Below are 20,434 nucleotides of genomic sequence, written 5' to 3' on the forward strand. Positions count from 1 at the left end.
GTGGGGAACCTGGTGGTTCACCCTTCCACAGAACCAGGCGCCTGGCCAGGCTGCACGTGGCTGCTGACACCAGGAGATGGCCATGCCTCCCCGGCAGCGCTGCTCACTGCCATTTTCACAGGTGTTGTCTCTGAGATATGCCCATCCTGGAGTCTCGCCCGAGAGGCCACAATCCGAGTAGGACTTTCCCATATCATCCTTCTAGGTGAGGCCACATTAAGAGAAGGAGGCGAGCCCTTGTCTTAGTACTATGGCTGGTTCTACTGTAATGACCTGCAGTGAGGTGGGAGGCCATCTGGCTGCAAGCCGTAGCCTGGGAAACAGCCCTTTCCCAGTCTGAAGTTCCTCAGCTGGTGAATGCCCAGGGCTGGCTGCGGCATCCGCAACCCAACCAACAGCCTGCTGTCCAGTTGGTCTCTCCTGATGCATTGTAAACAAACTGGCCTGCAAGGACATCATGGGAAAGTCGGCTCGGGGACTCTTTCATAGCTGAGCCAAAGATCTGAGCTCCAGATATCCCTTTAGCATTCAGTAACACACTACTAGGGACATGTCTCGTACAGGATGAGTTGACACAACCTAAATAGATTTGGCTTACGGGGCTGGTTGGCCTTATTTCCTCCCTAGTGTGATCTGAGGAGTTACATGCACTCACCCTGAGAAAAATTCCTCAATTCATCGCCTCATCTAATGTTTGGAATTCTACCTAACAGAGAATTAAACAGTTGTGACGAATCTATCTTCAAAGGGCTCCACTCCAAGTCCAAATGTTAGTTTGTTTCAGGGTTTGGGGGAGGGAGCTAATGTTTAATAGCAGCCACCATGTGTTGACAGTGTATGCAAATGACTTCATCATAAACTCTCTTTTTTTTTTTTTTTTTGAGATGGGGTTTTGCTTTTGTTGCCGAGGCTGGAGTGCAATGCTGCGGTCTCGGCTCACTGCAACCTCTGCCTCCTGGGTTCAAGGGATTCTTCTGCCTCAGCCTCCCAAGTAGCTGGGATTACAGGCGCCCACCACCATGCCTGGCTAATTTTGTATTTTTTGTAGAGACGGTGTTTCACCATGTTGGCCAGGCTGGTCTTGAACTCCTGACACTGTGATCTATCTGCCTCGGCCTCCCGAAGTGCTGGGATTACAGGCGTGAGCCACTGCACCCAGCCCATTATAAACTATCTTTAGCACATGCTTGCCTGAATTGTGGAGGGGTAGGAGTGTCTCAGGCCATGGCTCATGGGGCTGTAGCCAGGTCTGAGGCAGAGAAGGTGCCTCAAAGTTAAGGGAAAGCAGGTCACATGATTTTGTTTAGCACTGACATTGAGGGTTAAGACAATGAGTTCCTATCACTTTACCTCTCAGAACATATTTGCTTCAGTTAGTTCAAGACAAAAATGTGGAGGATTGCTCCTTGGTTTATTCATGCACAAAAATCTAATTATTCAAGCGAGATGGACTCTATAGCTGGATTCAGAGACATTTCCTTTTTGTGGTTCAGGGATTAATCAGTTGGTTTTGAAATCATCTCTCTTCCATTGTAAGTAATTGGCCAAATGAGTATTTTTGAATTATACACATCCTTTAGCTATCCAGCACATTTACTAGAATAGAACTGAGAAGAGGCAGATTATTCTACCTAGGACTGGGAATGGAATTTTTGGGACACTTTCCAAATTAAATTTGTTACAAAGTCTTAATAGCTGAATTGTAGAACTATGGGAATACATTTCAGTAATGGTTATTTTTCATTGCATCCTCCTAACTTTCAGAACAATGCCTCAACCACCAGAAATGTTTAGAGTAGTGCTTCTTAAAATTTAATGTGCATTCTAATGATTTGGAGATCTTCTTAAAATGGATTTGCAAATTCAGTAGGCTGGGGATAGGCCTTAAGATTCTGCAGTTCTAACATGCTTCCTGGTGATGTTGATGCCACAGGTTGGTGGGCCACGCTTTGAGTGGCTCTCAAAGTATGCTGTAGGGACCAGCAGGAGCATTGCCAGAAAACCTGTTAGAAATGCAAACTCTTGGGCCAGATGCAGTAGTTCACATCTGTAATCCCAGCACTTTGGGAGGCTGAGATGGGCGGATCACCTGAGGTCGCGAGTTTGAGACCAGCCAGGGCAACATGGTGAAACCCCCATCTCTAGAAAAAAACACAAAAATATAGTTGGGTATGATGGCAGGTGCCTGTAATCCCAGTTACTTGGGAGGCTGAGGCAGGATAATTGCTTGAACTCGGGAGGCGGAGGTTGCAGTGAGCCAAGATTGCACCACAGCACTCCAGCCTGGGTGACGGCAACGAAACCCTGTCTCAAATAAATAAATAAATAAAAATATAAAAATAAAAAAAAAGAAATGCAAACTCTTGGGTCCCACCCTAGACCTGGAGAAGCAGAAATTCTTGGAGTGGGGCCCAGTAGCTGAGTTTTGACAAGCCCTACAGGTGATTGTGACACATACTCCTGTTTGAGAATCCCTGTTCTAGAAAATGAATGACAGGTTATCCTGTGGTGTACCACATTCCCATTATTCAGCAATCTTCTGCAGCTGAAAGGTCTCCCATGGGTCAAGCCTCAAGTCCTTCTGGCTAGTTACTCCAGTTCTATCAGGGTTTCTTGAGATTACATGTGAAAAGTCCTCATCATAGAATTTTTGGCCTAGAAGGAACCTTATGATACATTCTGATTCCTTTTCCCCATGCTTTATGGTTCATTTTGAGTCTTGCCTACCTCTGAATATAAAGCATTCAAGTGAGAGTTAGTTGAAAAAATATCTTATAATCTATTTGTTATATTTTATCAGTCTTCATCACTTTTGTGTCAGATGTTGAGACCATTCTGTTTGCTTTGATGTGGTGTTTAAAGATATTTTTACAACGTCTTACAGCTTCAACTCTTATATTAGTGTTATTTAAATTTTTTCTTAAAAGAACAGAACAGTGGGAAAAAATAATTAAACTCCACAAGAGCTTTTAAAGAGTTTTATTGGATTTAAAATTAAACAGAAGCCTGTGGAGGTTGTTCTTGGAGCAGTTAACGCACAGGAGGCAATACTTGTTGGATTGCTGCAGAGGGGGGAGAACTGACTGGGCAGCAGGGGACAGAGAGACTTTTTCCGAAGCCAGAGGGACCAGAGAGAGGTTTCAGAGTCATGAAATAATCATTGCCGTATTGAACTTTTCAAACCGGATTGTATTAGTACAATCTGACTATGGGGGAGGAGGGTATAAACTCCTCTCTCTTTCAGGCTATGAGTTCCTGATGAATGGGGACACCCCAATGATTGTGTGATTGAAATAGAGCAGGCAACTTCAGCCTCCAAAGTGGTGTACCCTTGTGGCTGGAATGCTTTCTGTTGGGGGCATGAGCTATCCTGAGGCCCTTGTATCTTAGATCAGAGAAGCAAACTGATTTTTTCATTTGAGCATGTAGGGGGCTTCCTTTCTTAGTCATATGGCTTGCTATTGACATGAGTGATCACTTCTCTCCCAGTTCCTGGCGGTAGCTTACCAAAACAGGCATCTGCCAATGAGGGGACCCTGGATGCTCTTAGAACCTTTGAGTCTGGTGTTAGATTTTCCAGGCTCCGCACCCTAGCCTGGCCAATACCAACCTTTGATGTTCCACATACATTTATACAGTGGTCCTTACAAATTTTCACAGAAATCCCCAAAGAGAATTCCATTTATTTATATTATTGTGAAGAGCTTTCAAGTTGAGCAAAATGATGTATATCCAAAACAATTGTGAAAAAAAAAGGCCTAGATGAATGCATCACTACAAACAACAATTCCCAGGAAACTCACACTGAGAAATAGCAGGGTAAAATCTTCACTCCAAAGGACTTAAGGTGTAAGAATGTGGACAGACTGAACAACCCGCTGATTTTGACCTAAATAAATGACCCAAGACATATGATAACAAAAGCTCTATCCAAGAAATTGGACTACAGCCATCAGTTCCTTAACCACTTCCCCTCCACCAATCCACGAACTGGATTAGAACATTAGAACCTGAGAAACTTCGTAGCGATGTGTGGGATGCTGGGAAAGACAGATTAAGTGCCATTTTCACCCAAAGAGAGCATGTGCCAACTGATTAAATGTTGAGGGTTTTAGCCCATTGTCTTACGTTATTGGTGGGCCAGTTTCTCCAACTTGAAGAAACAGTCCTGACAAAGTGAGAAGATTTCAAGAATCTGAGGGAATTTGGAGTCAACCCCCAGTTATTCAGGGTTGACTCTCACTTTTGGAAAACATCTAGGATCCTGACTTTTCTTCCTTCCAACACATAATCCATCTTCTCCCTCTCTCTTCCTCTCACCCCAGCCAATCTCTTTTTGGGCCTTTTCGCAGTTCATTAGGCAATTCAAATAAAGGGTGGGCAAAGAAAATAACCTGAAAAAAATGGGTGCAACTAAAATTTATGAAATTGATCTATGAATCTTGGATCTGGAATAGGTTTCCACAGAAAGAAATTGAAACTCTTGGTCACAAATCTGTTATTCTGGTTTTTGATGGTTATCAGTCAATGAATGAATCATTATTTACCTATCAATGCCTTGAATAATGTAACAATTTAGATTTTTGTAGTTATAAGTATTTTTAAAATATCGAGAATGTGCTTTTGGTTGTCATTTAGGCAGACAATAAATTAGCCCCAAATGATCAGAATGGGTAATATTTGTGCTATGAGTCCCATCTGCCTAAGCAAACGGATCTTTTTCTCCCCTATACCACCCCCCTCCAATGAATCGAGATAATAAAAATGTACCTGTCCCGCGGTGTCATACAGTCCGAGCAAGTGTTGCTTCCCTCCCACGGTCACAGTCACTAGGGGAGAAGAGAAGAGGAGAGTCCATAAACACAAGCTTCAATCAGGCACCTTCACATTTTTTCCATGCCAGCATCTCCTTGGGCAGCAAGGAGAAGCATATGCCTCACCCATGTACATTCTAAACCAAGTTGACAGCATAATTTCCAAATGAAAGGTAACCTTGGGCTGCAGTGATGGCAGATGGTCTTAGCCAAGTCCAGATTTCTCAACAGAGATGAATATTATTGGTGCCCCCAGGACACTCTGTGGGCTACCCACCCATCCTTATTCGTCTCTGGAACACCAAGCTTCTGATGAGAAAGAATGCTTGGCTCCTTTTTCATTAGTTATTGCCTTCTTTTCTTTGGTTTGGGACACCTTTCAGGGCGCAGAATTGTGTAAGTAGCTTGTCTATTAGAAATCTCTCTGCTTTGAAATATTTATAAAACCCTAAAAACAGAGAATATTATCATACCTATTAATACATATTTTTATAGTCTATAAAGCAAGCAAATAGTTAAATGAGAAGGGCTTAGCGTTCATTTTGAAAAGTTTTTTAAAATTAGATATTCCTGTGCTTTAGCACAATTGATTCATTATGATTTTGAACTTTAGTTGCAGAAGACATTGTATGGGTTCAGTCTTCCATACGTAAAGGGTGTTTAGAGGGTGACAAGTAGTGAGTTTGACTTAGTCAGTAGCTTACTGCTTTGCCAAGGAATTGTGCCCTGAAAATGAGAAGCAAAACAGGGACAGCAACCACTCTGTACATGTCTGGAAATGAAAGTCTCAACTTGAAACTAAACTGAGATTGAACAGATTGAATGCAGGAGTAATAGAATTCTTTTCGTGAATGGAAAGAGCAAATTTAAATTTCCAAAAAAAAAAAAAAAAAAAAAAACTGAATCGCTTTTTGGAAAAAGGAAATAAAATATGAAGAAAAGTATGAGTTTTTTCTCTTGTTAAAATGTGCAAATTCAATGTGAAGATGATTTTTGAGTCTTTCTATCATTAGCTGTGCAGGAAATGAAAGATAAACTGAAGAGCAATCTTTTATAACCGTATCTCTAACAGCCAAATTCTCTAGCCTGCTGCTTAGAGTTGCTGATTCGGTGTTGATTTTACTTTTATTTCTTTTCAGGTTCATGGGCTACATGTATACAAGGAACTTCTTAATGGCTCATTCTTTGAAAAGCAAAGCACTTGTTTAAAAGCACTATGTCCCCAGACACTGGGAACTATTTTTCTAATCTACTCAGATCGACATGTGTTCAGCTTGATAACATGGCTGCAACCACTCAGATGAGCTGTTAAATGTGTATTTTAAAATGGTGAACCCAGGTCCATCCCACCCCTGGTTACCATGCTGACGGAAGAAGGGCGTTTAAACGTTTTCACTTCCTTTCACAAGTCAGGCTAGCCACAGAAATGGAGGTGAGGCTGTGTGGCCCAGAGCTCTCATCCTGTTTAATTTTTCCTCTTCATGCCCGATGGCAGAAGAGAGCCCAGTCAGATGTTTCTGAAATCTGCCTAAATGGTTTCTTCAGTGACCAGTTCACTAACTTGTCATGGATTAGGCATGAAGGGAGACATCCAGCTATTACAGCATGGAACCTCGAGTGAGCCCAGTACGTGCAGGTCAGGGGCAGCTGGCTGTTCCAGAGACCCCTTAGACTGTCTCATGACATACAGGCCCGGGGCCATCTGTGGAGTGATTCCTAGAAGTCGAGTCATCCTCACTGCCCCACTGGGCACTGCAAATATTCCTAAGCAATGGCTCTGACTTATGTTACTGGAGCCCTGGAGCGCCTGCTCAGATATTCCTTGCTTTCTCAGTCATTCTCTTCAGTCTGTTTTTCCTCGGGCCTCACCCTTTTCTCCTGTGGCAGCTTTGATCCCTGGGAATTTCTCCAGGCCTGAAGTGAGCACAGGAAGCTGAGGTAGTGGGTGGAGGATCTGGGCAAAGCATTCTCTTTCCTCTGTTCTTTCCTTCTTCAAGAGTCTACTGGGTTCCTGGACTGAACTCAGTGGTGGGAGTAGAAAGACCAGATACAATTTTTCCTGCCATGCAGCATGGAGACAAGTGGTTTCCTGGCAAAGCATGGGCACTGTGCAGTGTGGCATGAGCTGTGTCAGGGCAGTGTGAGGGGTGTGGGGGCCTGCGGCAGGGGTGCTGCTGGCTGTGCACATGTCTGCACACACACACTGCTGGAGCTGGATCAGAAAAGGCTTTCTGAGACAGATACGAAAAGAGGAAGTCAAACTATCCTTCTTTGCTGACAATATGATTCTATACCTAGAAAACCATAAAGACTCTGCCAAAAGGCTCACAGAACTGATAAATGACTTCAGTAGAGGTTCAGGATACAAAAAATCAATGTACAAAAATCAGTAGTATTTCTATACACCAATAACATTCAGGCTGAGAGACAAATCAAGAACACAATCCCGTTTACAATAGCCACACAAAAATAAAATACCTACATCTCTACAAGGAGAACTATAAAACACTTCTGAAAGAAATTATAGATGACACAAACAAATGGAAAAACATTCCATGCTCATGGATTGGAAGAATCAATATTGTTAGAATGGCCATAGTGCCCAAAGCAATACAGATTCAACCGCCTTCCTGTCAAACTACTGTAAACCAAAAATAAAATTCTAAGCCCCCCAATTGACTGACTGGAACCCTCCTCTTGGTTAAGGGCATTCCAAAGTAAACCTGAAAAACTAGGTCAGGCCATGGTGGGAAGGGGGGCTGGGTGGAACATGCCTCATCATACTCTCCTCCCTTTGGAATTTAGGCACAGCTGACCAGCATTAACATGAAAACAGAGGTCTTGTGACTGACAAAACAGACTCTGTAGTAATAAGATACCAAATTGCAACCTGACTCTTGTATAGCATCACATGACAGAGAACAAGCCTTGAAAGAAACCAAAGTATTTTCCCCTAAAATATCTTTGAGATATTTTGAAATGGCCCTGAAAAATTGTCTCTTGTCTACAATCCATAGAAAATTCCTTTCCCTTTTCATGTCTTTTCCTGATCCAGGAGAGATTTAACTAAGAGTCTGGCACCTTTTAGGGTCTGATAAGAGACACTTACCATTTGTTGTCTCTGAAGCCCGCTACCCAGAGACTTCATCTAGATAACTATCTATCTATATATTATATAGATAGGTTGCAGAACCTTGGTTTCTGCAACTCTCCTTATCTTAACTACAAACATTTATTTCTGTTGACTTCAACTTTTCAGACAGAGCTTAACCCTTTCAACCAATTGCCGATCAGGAAATCTTTAAATCCACCTATGACTTGGAAGCCCTTGGGCTTTGAGACGTCATGCCTTTCCAGGCCTAATCAACATATACCTTATATGTACTGATTTATGTCTCTGTAACTTCTGTCCCCCCTAAAATGCATAAAATCAAGTTGTAACCAACCATCTTGGAGACATGTTCTCAGGACCTCCTGGGGCTGTGTCATGGGTCATGGTTTTTACATTTGGCTCAGAATAAATCTCTTCAAATATTCTACAAAGTTTGACTTTTTATCATTGACACTACCATTGTCATTTTTTACAGAATTAGAAAATACTATTCAAAATTTCATGTGGAATCAAAAAAGAACCTGAATAGTTAAAGCAATTCTAAGCAAAAAGAACAAAGCCAGAGGTATTACATTACGCTACTTCAAACTATACTATATGGCTACAGTAAACAAAACAGTGTGGTACTGGTGCAAAAACAGACACATAGACCAGTGGAACAAAACAGAGAATCCTGAAATAAAACTGCACACCCACAGCCATCTGATGTTTGATGAAGTTTACAAAAATAAGAAATGGAGAAAGGACACCCTACTCAATAAATGGTGCTGGGATAGCTGGCTAGCCATATGCAGAAGAATGAAACTGGACCCCTACCTTTCACCATATGCAAAAATTAACTCAAGATGAATTAAAGATTTAAATATAAGACCTCAAAATATCAGAATTCTAGAAGAAAACCCAGGAAACACCATTTTGAACATTGGCCTTGAGAAAGAAATTATGACTAGGTCCTCAAAAGCAATTGTAACCAAGACAAAAACGGACAAGTGGAACCTAATTAAACTCAAGATCTTCTGCACAGCAAAACAAAAACAAAACAAAATAAACTATCAACAGAGTAATCAGACAACCTATAGAATGGGAACAAATACTCATAAACCACACATCCGACAGAGGTATAATATTCAGAATCTATAAGTAACTTAAGCAAAAACAAAAAAGCTTTCTAATAACGACATGAACAGATACTTCTCAAAAGAAGACATACAGTGGCCAACAAACATGTTTATGAAAAAATGTTCCACATCACTAATCTTCAGAGAAATGCAAATCAAAACTATAGTATAATACCATCTCACACCAGTCAGAATGGCTACTACTAAAAAGTCAAAAAACAACTGATGCTGGTCAGACTGTGGAGAAAAGGGAAACTTTATACACTGTTGGTGGAAATGTAAATTAGTTCAGCCATTGTGGAAAGCAGTTTGGATATTTCTCAAAGCACTTGAAACTACCATTTGACCTAGCAATCCCATTGCTGGGTAGATATCCAAAAAAAAAAAAAAAAAAAAACCAAAACCAAAAAACAAAAAACTGTTCTCCCAGAAAGACATATGCACTTATATGTCCATTGTAGCACTATTCACAATAGCAAATACATGAAATCGATCTAGGTGTCCATCCAGGATGGACTGGAAAGAAAGCCTGGTGCATATACCTCATGGAATACTATGTAGCCATAGAAAGAATAAAATCATGTTCTTTGTAGCAACGTGGATGCAGCTGGAGGCCATTATCATAAGCTAATTAATGCAGAAACAGAAAACCAAGTACTGCATGTTCTCATAAGTGGGAGCTGAACATTGGGTACTCATGAACACAAAGATGGCAATGATAGACAGTGGGGACTACTAGAGCGGGGAGGGAAAAAGGGAGGGATGGATTGCAAAACTAACTATTGGGTACTATGCTTACTACCTGGGTATGTAGTAAACATAGTACCCAGGTGATGGGTGCTATCATACCCCTAACCTCAGCATCATGCATGATACCCATGGAACAAACCTCAGATGTACTCCCTGAATCTAAAATAAAAGTTGAAATTAAAAAAAGAAAAGGCTCTCTGGAGGAGAAGGTGTCTGAGCTGAGTTCCTGAGGATGTCCAAGAGCTACCCAGGGTGCACTGGGGCAGGAATAGCTGTGGTCCTGAGCTGCCCAGGGTGTACTGGGGAAGATGATACCAAGAAGGTGGGCACACAGGGCAGGGCTGCCCTAGCTCACTAACTGAGGCTTCATTCTGATGGCTTTGTTAAGCTCTGAAATCCTGAATTATTCTTTTCCTCAAAACAAGTAAAAGAGAAGGACTTAAAATAATTTCCTTGAGTTAAGGCAAAATGGTGGGGGAAGGGAGGATGCCATTTTGGGTGTGGAAGCCATGTTGGATGTTCAGCTTTGCTATGTAGTGGCTGTCTAGTCTGTCTGTGTGTGGGGTCACTCCTGCTGGAGGAATCCTAAAAGAGGTGGCAGAGCTTGTGCCCTTAACATTTCATTTCCTCTTTTCTGCCCTTTTATTCTCTCATTCTATCAGAAGGAAGATAAGTAGATCACAGAGTTTATGCCAGAGGATGTCAAGGGACAGCCAGAGATAGATCAAGTGTCAATCAAACATTGCGGGTTATACGGGTCATGGCTTTGTGAGTCCTTATCTTGGACTGGCAGTGGATGCCTTATTGCTTGCCAACCTGTGTCCTATGAGGCTTCTCCATTTGGAAATGAGTCAGTCACACCTGCGCAGAAGGAAGGTATTGTCATAAAATGCTAATGGTAAATGTAGTGAGGTCCAAAGAGCAGGATCTTTCAAGTCAGATAGTTCTGTATTTGAATCCTATAGCTGCTATTCATCACTGTAATGACCTTGAGAAAGTCACCTACGGTCTCTGAGCCCCTCTTTCCTTATCTATTAAAAATGGAGGATAACATCACCTACCAAAGAAAGTACTTGTGAGGAGGAAATTAAATGAGAAAATGCCCGGCACATAGTCTGACCTATGGTGGGTGCTCAACAACTGTTATTTTTCCTCTTTCAGCAAATGCTTATTGAACCCATTCTCAGGACAAGGACTAGCCTGTCTTGCTCTCCACTCAGTGCACATTAACTGGCACATGGTGTGATCTTAATGTTTGTGAATTACTAGTCATTTTCTACCCTATAATAGGTATTTAGATCTGTCTGATATTCCCCACTGGATAGGAAGATCCTTGAGGGCAGAGTCTGCATGCCCAGTATACCCCACAGTACACAGCCAGTTCCTGGCACACATAATAGATGCTGAATACACAGTACGGATATAGAGCACTGGGGGCAGAAGAAAGTTCTTCAAAATGTGCAGAGGGGCAGCTTGACGCTCCTGGCAAGATTGGAACTGCTGGGAAGGGCCTATAGCCAGCAAATCTGCCTGGCAGACAGTGGTCAGACTAAAATCTCAGATCACCTTCTATCCCTGGAGCTATTAGTGTTGTTTTCTGAGCTTAGAGAGGTTTTAAAGAGAGTAGGTCAAATGACCTGCTAATGGCTCAGATGGTTCTCTCAATAAAGGGTGAAAAGTTGTCAGTGACCTGGTAAGTATGTAAAATGAAGGTCCTTTTCCCCAAATCCATTAAACTCTTTGCTCTCTTGTCTGTCTTCTTTGAGTGAATTGGAGTGGTTAATTTTGTGACTTGGTGTGAGATGCTAATGAAGTCTAAGTCCTGGTCTTGCTGTCTTGAGTTTCACCCAGAGAGAAAATAGCTCAGGTAGAACTTAACATCTACTTCCCTCAGCATTTCAGTTATCTCACAAAACAATGTGTGTTCTTCAAATCTGGATGAGGAAGTGTCTGTCATGCCCAGTAAGCCATCAAAGCCCCTTCCTCATTGGGTTGGCTGTCTCAGCTGCCAAGAGCGGTCTTTTGAAGTCAATATTATGAATATAGGATGGCTTTCAAGAGAAATGTTGGAAATGTCAGGTCAGTTACAGGGATGCCTCCAAGTGCCGTTCAGTTGCTAGCACATAACCAGCTGTCTGCATTCTTATGTCTCGTGTACTGTATTTGCCAGGTAGAATGAGGCACACCTGACTATGTGGTGTATGTAGTACCACAAAGCTGCTATGTTGGAGGAAGAAACACTGGATTCTGGATATAGCAAGAAATATAATTTTAGGAAAGTTAAAAACACAGCTTTCATTTAAATATAGGATGAGCACATATCAAAGATTTATTAACTCGTTTGTGAGTGAACCTGCAAGATGGTAAATCTTGCTCAAAGAGCATTTTGAAGAACTAGGCATTTATAATATTTAAAAAGCAATGTTAGGCCAGGTGCAGTGGCTCATGCCTGTAACCTCAGCACTTTGGGAGGCTGAGGCAGGAGGATTGCTTAAGCTCAAGAGTTTGAGACCAGCCTGGGAAACAAAGTGAGACCCCATCTTTACAAAACATAAAAAAAAAATTAGCTGGCCGTGGTGATGTGCATCAGTAGCCCCAGCTACTTGGGTGGCTGAGGCGGGAGGATGCTTAATCCCAGGAGATCAAGGCTGCAGTGAGCCATGTTTTTGGCACTTCACTCCAGAGCTTGGGTAACAGAGTAAGCCACTGTCTGGAAAAAAAAAAAAAAAAAAAAAAAAAAAAAAAAAAAAAAAAAAAAAAAAAAACAAACAAACCAGGAAAAAAAGAAAAAAGGCAATGTTAGCATAGGTGGTTAGTTTCAATAGAAAACTGGCTATTGTCCTATAGAAAAGATAACTTGATGCCGTTTCCACTAAATTGGAATTGTTTGCATCTCTGCTCATCAAAATGTATAAGTTAACATGTAACTTCATAAAGTCTAAGCTTGTAGTTAATAGCAGAGAGAAACAAAAGTATTTGCCTTAGATAATTAATAATTAATTGATCCTTGAGGGTGAGGGTGCACAGCATGACACTGAAAGGACATGTTACATGCTTTTGGCCTTATATCCCAGTTTCAAAGCCTTTTTATAATGCCTGAATTTTAAAAAATGTAACTTTATTTTAGGTGCAGGGGTTCATGTACATGTTTGTGACATAGGTGTATTGCGTACTGATGGGGATTGGGCTTCTAGAGTGTACCCATTGCCCGAATTGTGAACACTGTGCTCATTAGGTAGTTTTTCAACCCTTGCCCTCTCCCAATGCCTGAATTTGAGTCCATGTTGCTACTCATTTTGTGAAATGATGGGAAGTAGTCACTGGGCCTCTGTCTTACCCGGAAAGTGAACAAACTGTGTGTACCCTAATGGGGCAGAAGAAACTATACGAAGTCAGGGGTAATCATCACAACTGGGCATCTATGCATAGAGGGCTGCACGAAATGGAGAATTTAGATGAGCATTTGTAATTCTGACCCTCATCAGGCTGACCGAGTATCTTCAGCAGCTTCCACTGCCCCTTTCTCATCTAACTGATCCTTATCTCCTGCTCCTCTTCCTTTTCTGTGGCCTGGACGATCCTGTCCGGGACAGTGACTCACTTAGTTCCAGCGTTTGCTCCTGCAGGCTGCTTGTGTGCTTTTTTGACCTGTTTTAAGGCTTACAGACATTCATGTACCTTTGATAAGGAACAAACTCATAAGCATCAGGGTTGAAATTCTCTTCAAATCAAAATAAGTTAGCAGTTAATATGAAACTAGAAACAAACAATGCATTTACATAAATATGAGTGGTGGTGAGTTCTTTCCTGGTAGAGCTTCATTCTTCTTAATGCTGCTGGAAATTCTTCTCCCCCGTGGACACCAGCTTGCCTCAGCCAGCTTCCTTGTTTCCCTTCTTTGCAAAGAGTGCCTCTTGTCACCTGAGCTGCAGGCTGTGTGTACATGTGAAATGAAAGTTGTTCAGGGAAGTCCCTTATTTGTTGTGCTGGCATGAGGTCCTGTTTTTGTAGAACAAAGATGGAACAGAAAACCAAAGAGGTTTCCTGAGAATATGTTAGGATTTTGAGCTGAGGGCCTTCTTTCCTTAGGTCCTGTATATTCATCCTGCAATAATGAGAGTCCCATTTGAATAGGGTAACATACAAGTGCCATGCACTTCCAGCCTTGGTCTTGTTTCTTTTCTCCTTTAGGTATGCCTATTGTGACTTGTGATTTGATTTAGAGTTGTGCCAGTTTGTTGTTGTTGTTGTTGTTGAGGCAGAGTCTTGCATTCCAGGCTGGAATGCAGTGGCATGATCTCAACTCACTGCAACCTCCGTGTCCCGGGTTTAAGCGATTCTCCTGCCTCAGCCTCCCAAATAGCTGGGACTATAGGCACAAACCACCACGCTCAGCTATTTTTTTTTTTTTTTTTTTTTTTGTAGAGATAGGGTTTTGCCACATTGGCTAGACTGGTCTCAAACTCCTGGCCTCAAGTGATCTGCCTGACGCAGCCTCCCAAAGTGCTGGGATTACAGGCATGAGCCACCACGCCTGTCCAGTTGTACCAATTTGTAACCTCCCTGGATTTTAAAGCAGGAGAACTGGTTGGAGACCCACTGAACAAACTCTTGAAACTTGAGCAAGCTGCAACTTCCCTAAGCCTTTATTTTCTTATTGGCAAAATGAGGTTCATTTCAGGGCAAAGGAGATTATAAATAAGAAAGTTTTTGTATGTCAAAACTTACACAAATGTAAGGTGGTATCACTGGGCAAATGGCTTCTGAATTAACAATACCTCTGGGAACAGCTTCCTGGAATAAAGTTGCCCTGGTTCTGGGGTGAGGTGGATATTTAGGGAAAGGTCTGCCCTTTTCAGCACCTGTTTGATGTTGGAGGAGGAGGAGGAGAAGGAGGAAGAGAAGGGAGAGGAATTTGCCTAGTTCCAGGACTCTGGGATGAAGCCAAACCAAAGACAGAGCCACAATTCCAAGACATCCACATCCTGGAATTTCAGTCTTGCTTGACCTCACTCTTCCTTCCTCAGCATTTATTTGATCTCCACATCCTGCCAATTCCACCTGCTATTTATCTTTAGAGTCCGACTCTTCCTTACCATCCTCTTAGCTGTCGCCATTAGCCCCCCGCCCAGCCCCATCTTGTCAATTGCAAAAGTTTTCTAGTCGGCATCCCATTTTCCAGGCTCATCTTCTGTCCTTCCTTTCCTCACTGCAATCAGAGTAACACAGCTGCAGCTCCCAATCGTCTCCGAGATAACATTCAAATACCATCTAAGAGCTTACAAAGTCTTTGCAATCTGGTCCCTGGCTTACCTTTCCAGCTCTCTTTTATGTTTTACCCTCCTACAACCCAAACTTCTTGCAATGTGTTGTATTCGTGATGCCTTTGCTTAAACTGTTCCCTCTGGAATTCTGGAAAAGAAATTCTGGAATGCTTTCTCCATACTTGTTAGCTTGGAACACTCCCACAACCTGGAAAACTCACTTCCATCATGCTTCTCTGATGCCCCCCGAATATCTTAAGGCTGTTTTGTGTTTACTCATCCATGTCATAAGAAGCAGTGTATTATTTATTCTCATGTCCCAGGGTCTAACACAGGCTGGGCATGTAGCTCCATAAATATTGGCTGAGTGAATGAAAGTACATTATACTCCAACCAAATTGAAGGTTTTCATGGAGGCATCTATTTTCTCTCCATGAGTCCTTGGCCTTTCCCAAAGGGTCATCCATTAGCTTTTCTGGACACTTAATGGCAGAATGGGTCACCAGCAACGACATTAGAACGGGCTCACCTGCTGTGAGGGGATGCCATGGACACGTGGCTCTGCTAGGTGGAATCTGTGTTTGGAACTCTCCTCCACTTCCTGGTCAATTTTCACCAGCTACAAAGCTACCTGACTCAAGGCCACTGGGGCAGGACCCCTGGCAAGATGTCTGAGGTTCCAACTGAAGCCAGGCCAGCCTGACATTAGCCACAGAGGACAGGGGAGTTGTTATTTAAAAGTAAGACTTTGGGAAGAAGTGACCGAGTTATAAGTTCTGATAAAAGTGGAATAGTACGTTCCTGTCAATAGTTTTCGAAAATTATTAGGCTTCTAAAAATTATATTAGATGCCAGCTATACCTAGTTGGAAAATGTGATGGAAAATATCTTTTTCACAATAACAATAAAAACTATAAAGTGTCCAGGAATGTGCAACACCTTCATGAAAAAAAAAAAGCACACCACTTTGCTGAGATACCCAAAAGAAAACAAATAGAAAAACAGCTTATGTTCTTGGGTGGAAAGCTTTATAGTATAAAAATGTCAGATGTTCCCAATTTAATAAGTTTCAAGTCATTTCAATAGGACTTTTTTCAGCTGGAAACATGACAAAGTGATTTTTTTTTTTTTTTTTTTTTTTTTTTTTGAGACGGAGTCTCGCTCTGTCGCCCAGGCTGGAGTGCAGTGGCCGGATCTCAGCTCACTGCAAGCTCCGCCTCCCGGGTTCACGCCATTCTCCTGCCTCAGCCTCCGCAGTAGCTGGGACTACAGGCACCCGCCACCTCGCCCGGCTAGTTTTTTTGTATTTTTTTAGTAGAGACGGGGTTTCACCGTGTTAGCCAGGATGGTCTCGATCTCCTGACCTCGTGATCCGCCCGTCTCGGCCTCCCAAAGTGCTGGGATTACAGGCTTGAGCCACTGCACCCGGCCGACAAAGTGATTATAGTGGCCTTATGAAAAATTAAACTGGTGAGAATAGCTAATAATGAAAAAGAATGGCAGGATGTATATGTTAACATATATGGCATACTGTATTGTTAATGTGTATTATAGTTTTACTAATTAAAGCAGTTTAGCTCCAGCACAATAATGATGGAAATAAACAGGATTTTCTGTCTGTCACAGTGCTATGTGACATATGTAAGGTTTTGGTGTATGATAAATAACATTTCAAATCAGCAGGAAAAGAAGAAGTAGTCAATATATCGTATTTATCCAATTGATTACTATTTGGAAATAAAGAAGACTTTGAAAATACAAAAGCAAATGATGAAAACTATAAAGAAAAATATGGATATATTTGAATTTAAAAAAAGAAAGGTAAAATAGGTCATTGGATGGGGTAAAAAAAAAGACAGGTAAATATACTGGGAAAATGGTTATAATATATCTTCATATATTATCAAAGAAGATTATATCTTTGATACATAAACAGGTTTTCTAATTAATAAGGATTAACCCAAAAGAAAATAAGAAAGAATACAGACAATTCACAAAGAAATAAATATAAAGGGCAAATTAACATTGGAGTGAAAACAATTTAAATTAAAGAGAGATACAACCTTGGGTCATTCAAACTGGCAATGCCGAAGAGAAGAAATACCCAGTGCGGGTGAGTGCATAAAGATATGGACACTTCACACTGCTGGAGAAAGTGCAAATTTATGGCTTACTTCTTTTGGAAAGCCATTTGGCAATATAGATCAAAAGCCTAAACAGGAAACATCTTTTTCACATTTGACTCGGCAATCTTATTCTGCAGTGTATCCCCCATGACAGAATAAAAGCTAATGTAGTATTGATATAAATAGAGGGCATTTGGTAATTATGGTAAAAAACATCTGTACATGTGTACAACAATGTGTATATGTAAGTCTATTCGTCATCAAAGTGTTTATAGTAGCTAACAGTTGGAAACCATTTACACACTCAACAATCAGGGACTGGTCCTCAGCAGTTACAGAGCAGCCTTAAGACCGAACCTTTTAAAAAATAATGGGGAATGTGGTAAAATATTCAGGATATAATGTGCTGATAGCAGGAGATAAAGTTCTACGTGTATATGTAAAATAACCACAGAAAACACTTTATTTTTTCCATTCTTTGCTATCATGAACCTGTACAACAGTTAGAAAAATTCGTATTTGGGTGTGGTTATTGTGCTGTTGTTAATGTATATACAGATTGGATTAAATGTCATTTAACTTACCTCCCATCACTTAAATTCTATCATTTCTCCTATATTGACTCTCAGAAGCTTTCATCTTAGGCTTATCCAGATTTATTTTAGGCTGTAAGACCAAGCTTATAATTTTACGAGTAGAATGTGTGATAAATAGGTCTGCTGCAGTGGAGGTTTATAAACTATGTATTGCAGAGCAACTCATCTTTTTCAGAAAACTATGATGAACCACTAATGCTCTACCTATACTTGCTTTCCAGAGGTACCAAGAAAACATTGTGCATTTGAGAATGTGGGAATCTGCCAAAATGTATTAGTTGTAAACTGAAAGAAATATATGAGCTGTACAGACAACAATAGTAAATTGGTTCTAAATATAGCCCTTTATTGACAATGTCTAGGCATAGTGAGATAAACTAGCCAAGTGAATATTTAGTGTGTGTTTCTGCTCTCAATAACTTCTTCTCCAGATGATTACAATATAATTTGGAGAACATTAAGCCATTTTTCTCTGTTTCCTACTTTGGTGCATGGTTGTCATCCTAAGAGTATATTTACTTGCCTGTCTCTTTGTTATTCAGTCCTAGAATTTTATGTATTGGTGTTTTTTCCCTTTATTTATTTCATTTATCTTTTTCTAATATCCCCAGCCAGAATATGGGTTCTTTTTAGGTAACAAACATAGGTTCTTTTCAAATAAAAATAAGGTAACCTTATTTTTTTATTTCTTAATATAGGTCAAGAAATATTCATATCTGCTGATTCACATTTGATGGTTAATTATGATTGGGGGAGGATTATATATATGATAATCTGAGATAAAACAGTGGTTGGATCCTTTCTGTAATACATATATGCAAGACCATCTTTCACTGTTACCTTTATTATTAAGTATGTTCTCAGAGTTTGTGTAAGGTAAGAAGTCTATCACTTCTCTGTCCTTGTTCACATATTTTTCCTAATTGTTTTCATTCAAAGCACCTACAAATAAAAATATAATTTTTGGGATGCTTATCAGCAACATAAAGTGCATGGCTAGCTAGTCCTCTTAAGGAAAGTTTCAAAGTTGGTGAAAGGATGCGCTTAACGTTGACTCCCTTCAGCACCTATGTTATGCGTTGTCACTGAAAGATAGAAAGATGCCTTGTGCAATATCTGGCTCCTGGGGTCAACAGGCTCACTAGATTAGCAGTTTGAGGATTCGAATTGTTATTCTTGGCTTTGCTGATGCTTTTCTGCCTGGTTTTAGGTACGGTACAATTGATTCACTAGAGTTTCTGTGCATTTAAAGGCATTTAAGGCCGAGGCAGGCGGATCACGAGGTCAGGAATTTGAGACCAGCCTGGCCAACATGGCAAAACCCAGTCTCTACTAAAAATACAAAAATTAGCCAGGCATGGTGGCGCATACCTGTAATCCCCAGCCACTCAGGAGGCTGAGGCAGGAGAATTGCTTGAATCCGGGAGGCGAAGGTTGCAGTGAGCAGAGATCATGCCACTGCACTCCAGCCTGGGGGACAGAGTGAGACTCCATCTCAACAAAACAAAGCATTTAAAAAATGCAACTCAAATATAAATGGGAACCATGTGGTACATTCTCATGGTGGCTTCACATACAAGGAAACACTCAGTACCTGCAGCCAAAAATACTTGTAAACCATTCTGATCTCATCTGAAAGATAAAGACACCAGAGGGGATTCAAATCCTGAAGCGTAGCACTGCTTCTTAAAACCACCTTCTTCTCAGTACTTTTCATGGCCTGCCATAGCCTTGAAGCTTTGCTTCTACACTCTTTAGCAGCATGCCTTTGTAAAGAGTTTAGTTTCCTTTCTGGCAACTCAGGAAAGCCCAGGGCATGACTGGTACCCTCATACTCTCCTTTGGGCTGTTGGGGAGAGGGAAGCTGGGTGGCCAAGGGTGCTTTCTCTCTTCAGCCAAAGAAGGGGAAAGCAGAAGGAGGGGAATGATGATAAACTTTTATAATTTAATACTTTTTCTTGTAATCCCAACATAGAACATTTATAATACTAAACATACACACAAACACACACACACACACACACATATATATAAACATATATATATATATATATATACAGGTCAAGGGGTTATTTGCTGAACTCTCTTATTATACTAACCTCATATCTTTCTCTTGGAACCTGTACTCAGCTGTGTAAAGTATGACACTGTCAAGGCTAGCATGGGTGGCTGAAACTGCAATTTCTATTAGACCAGAAGGTTAAAGGCTCCAGGGTAGGAAAGGGAATTAGAAATAAGATGATAGCCCTCTTTGTTTGTTTTTTTTTTGAGATGGAGTTTCGCTCTTGTTGCCCAGGCTGGAGTGCAATGGCGTAATCTTGGCTCACTGCAACCTCCACCTCCTGGGTTCAAGCAATTCTCCTGTCTCAGACTCCTGAGTAGCTGGGATTACAGGTGCCCGCCACTACGCCCAGCTTATTTTTGGTATTTTTAGTAGAGACTGGGTTTCACCATGTTGGCCAGGCTGGTCTCAAACTCCTGACCTCAGGTGATCTGCCCGCCTCTCAAAGTGCTGGGATTACAGGTGTGAGCCAGATGACAGCCCTCTTGGAGTCAGTCACTAATGGGTTACAGGCAAAATGAGGTTGTGCCAGGGAGCCCTGTGGATGCGGGGTTGGGACTTCCCCTGGATGGGGGGATGTGAAATCACCTGC

At 41.3% G+C, this 20,434-nt stretch overlaps 1 protein-coding gene across 1 annotated transcript in view; it reads right to left on the reverse strand.

Moving 5' to 3' along the window:
- The window catches only part of RHOJ (ras homolog family member J), a 102,039-nt gene that overhangs the window by 19,224 nt on the left and 62,381 nt on the right, over window positions 1–20,434 (reverse strand). The window contains exon 2 of the mRNA XM_050795831.1: window positions 4,771–4,829. Coding sequence (XP_050651788.1) covers window positions 4,771–4,829 — 59 coding nt within the window. The remainder of the gene's footprint in view (window positions 1–4,770; window positions 4,830–20,434) is intronic.

Source organism: Macaca thibetana, chromosome 7 (genome assembly GCF_024542745.1).
Source record: "Macaca thibetana thibetana isolate TM-01 chromosome 7, ASM2454274v1, whole genome shotgun sequence".
NCBI lineage: Eukaryota > Metazoa > Chordata > Mammalia > Primates > Cercopithecidae > Macaca > Macaca thibetana.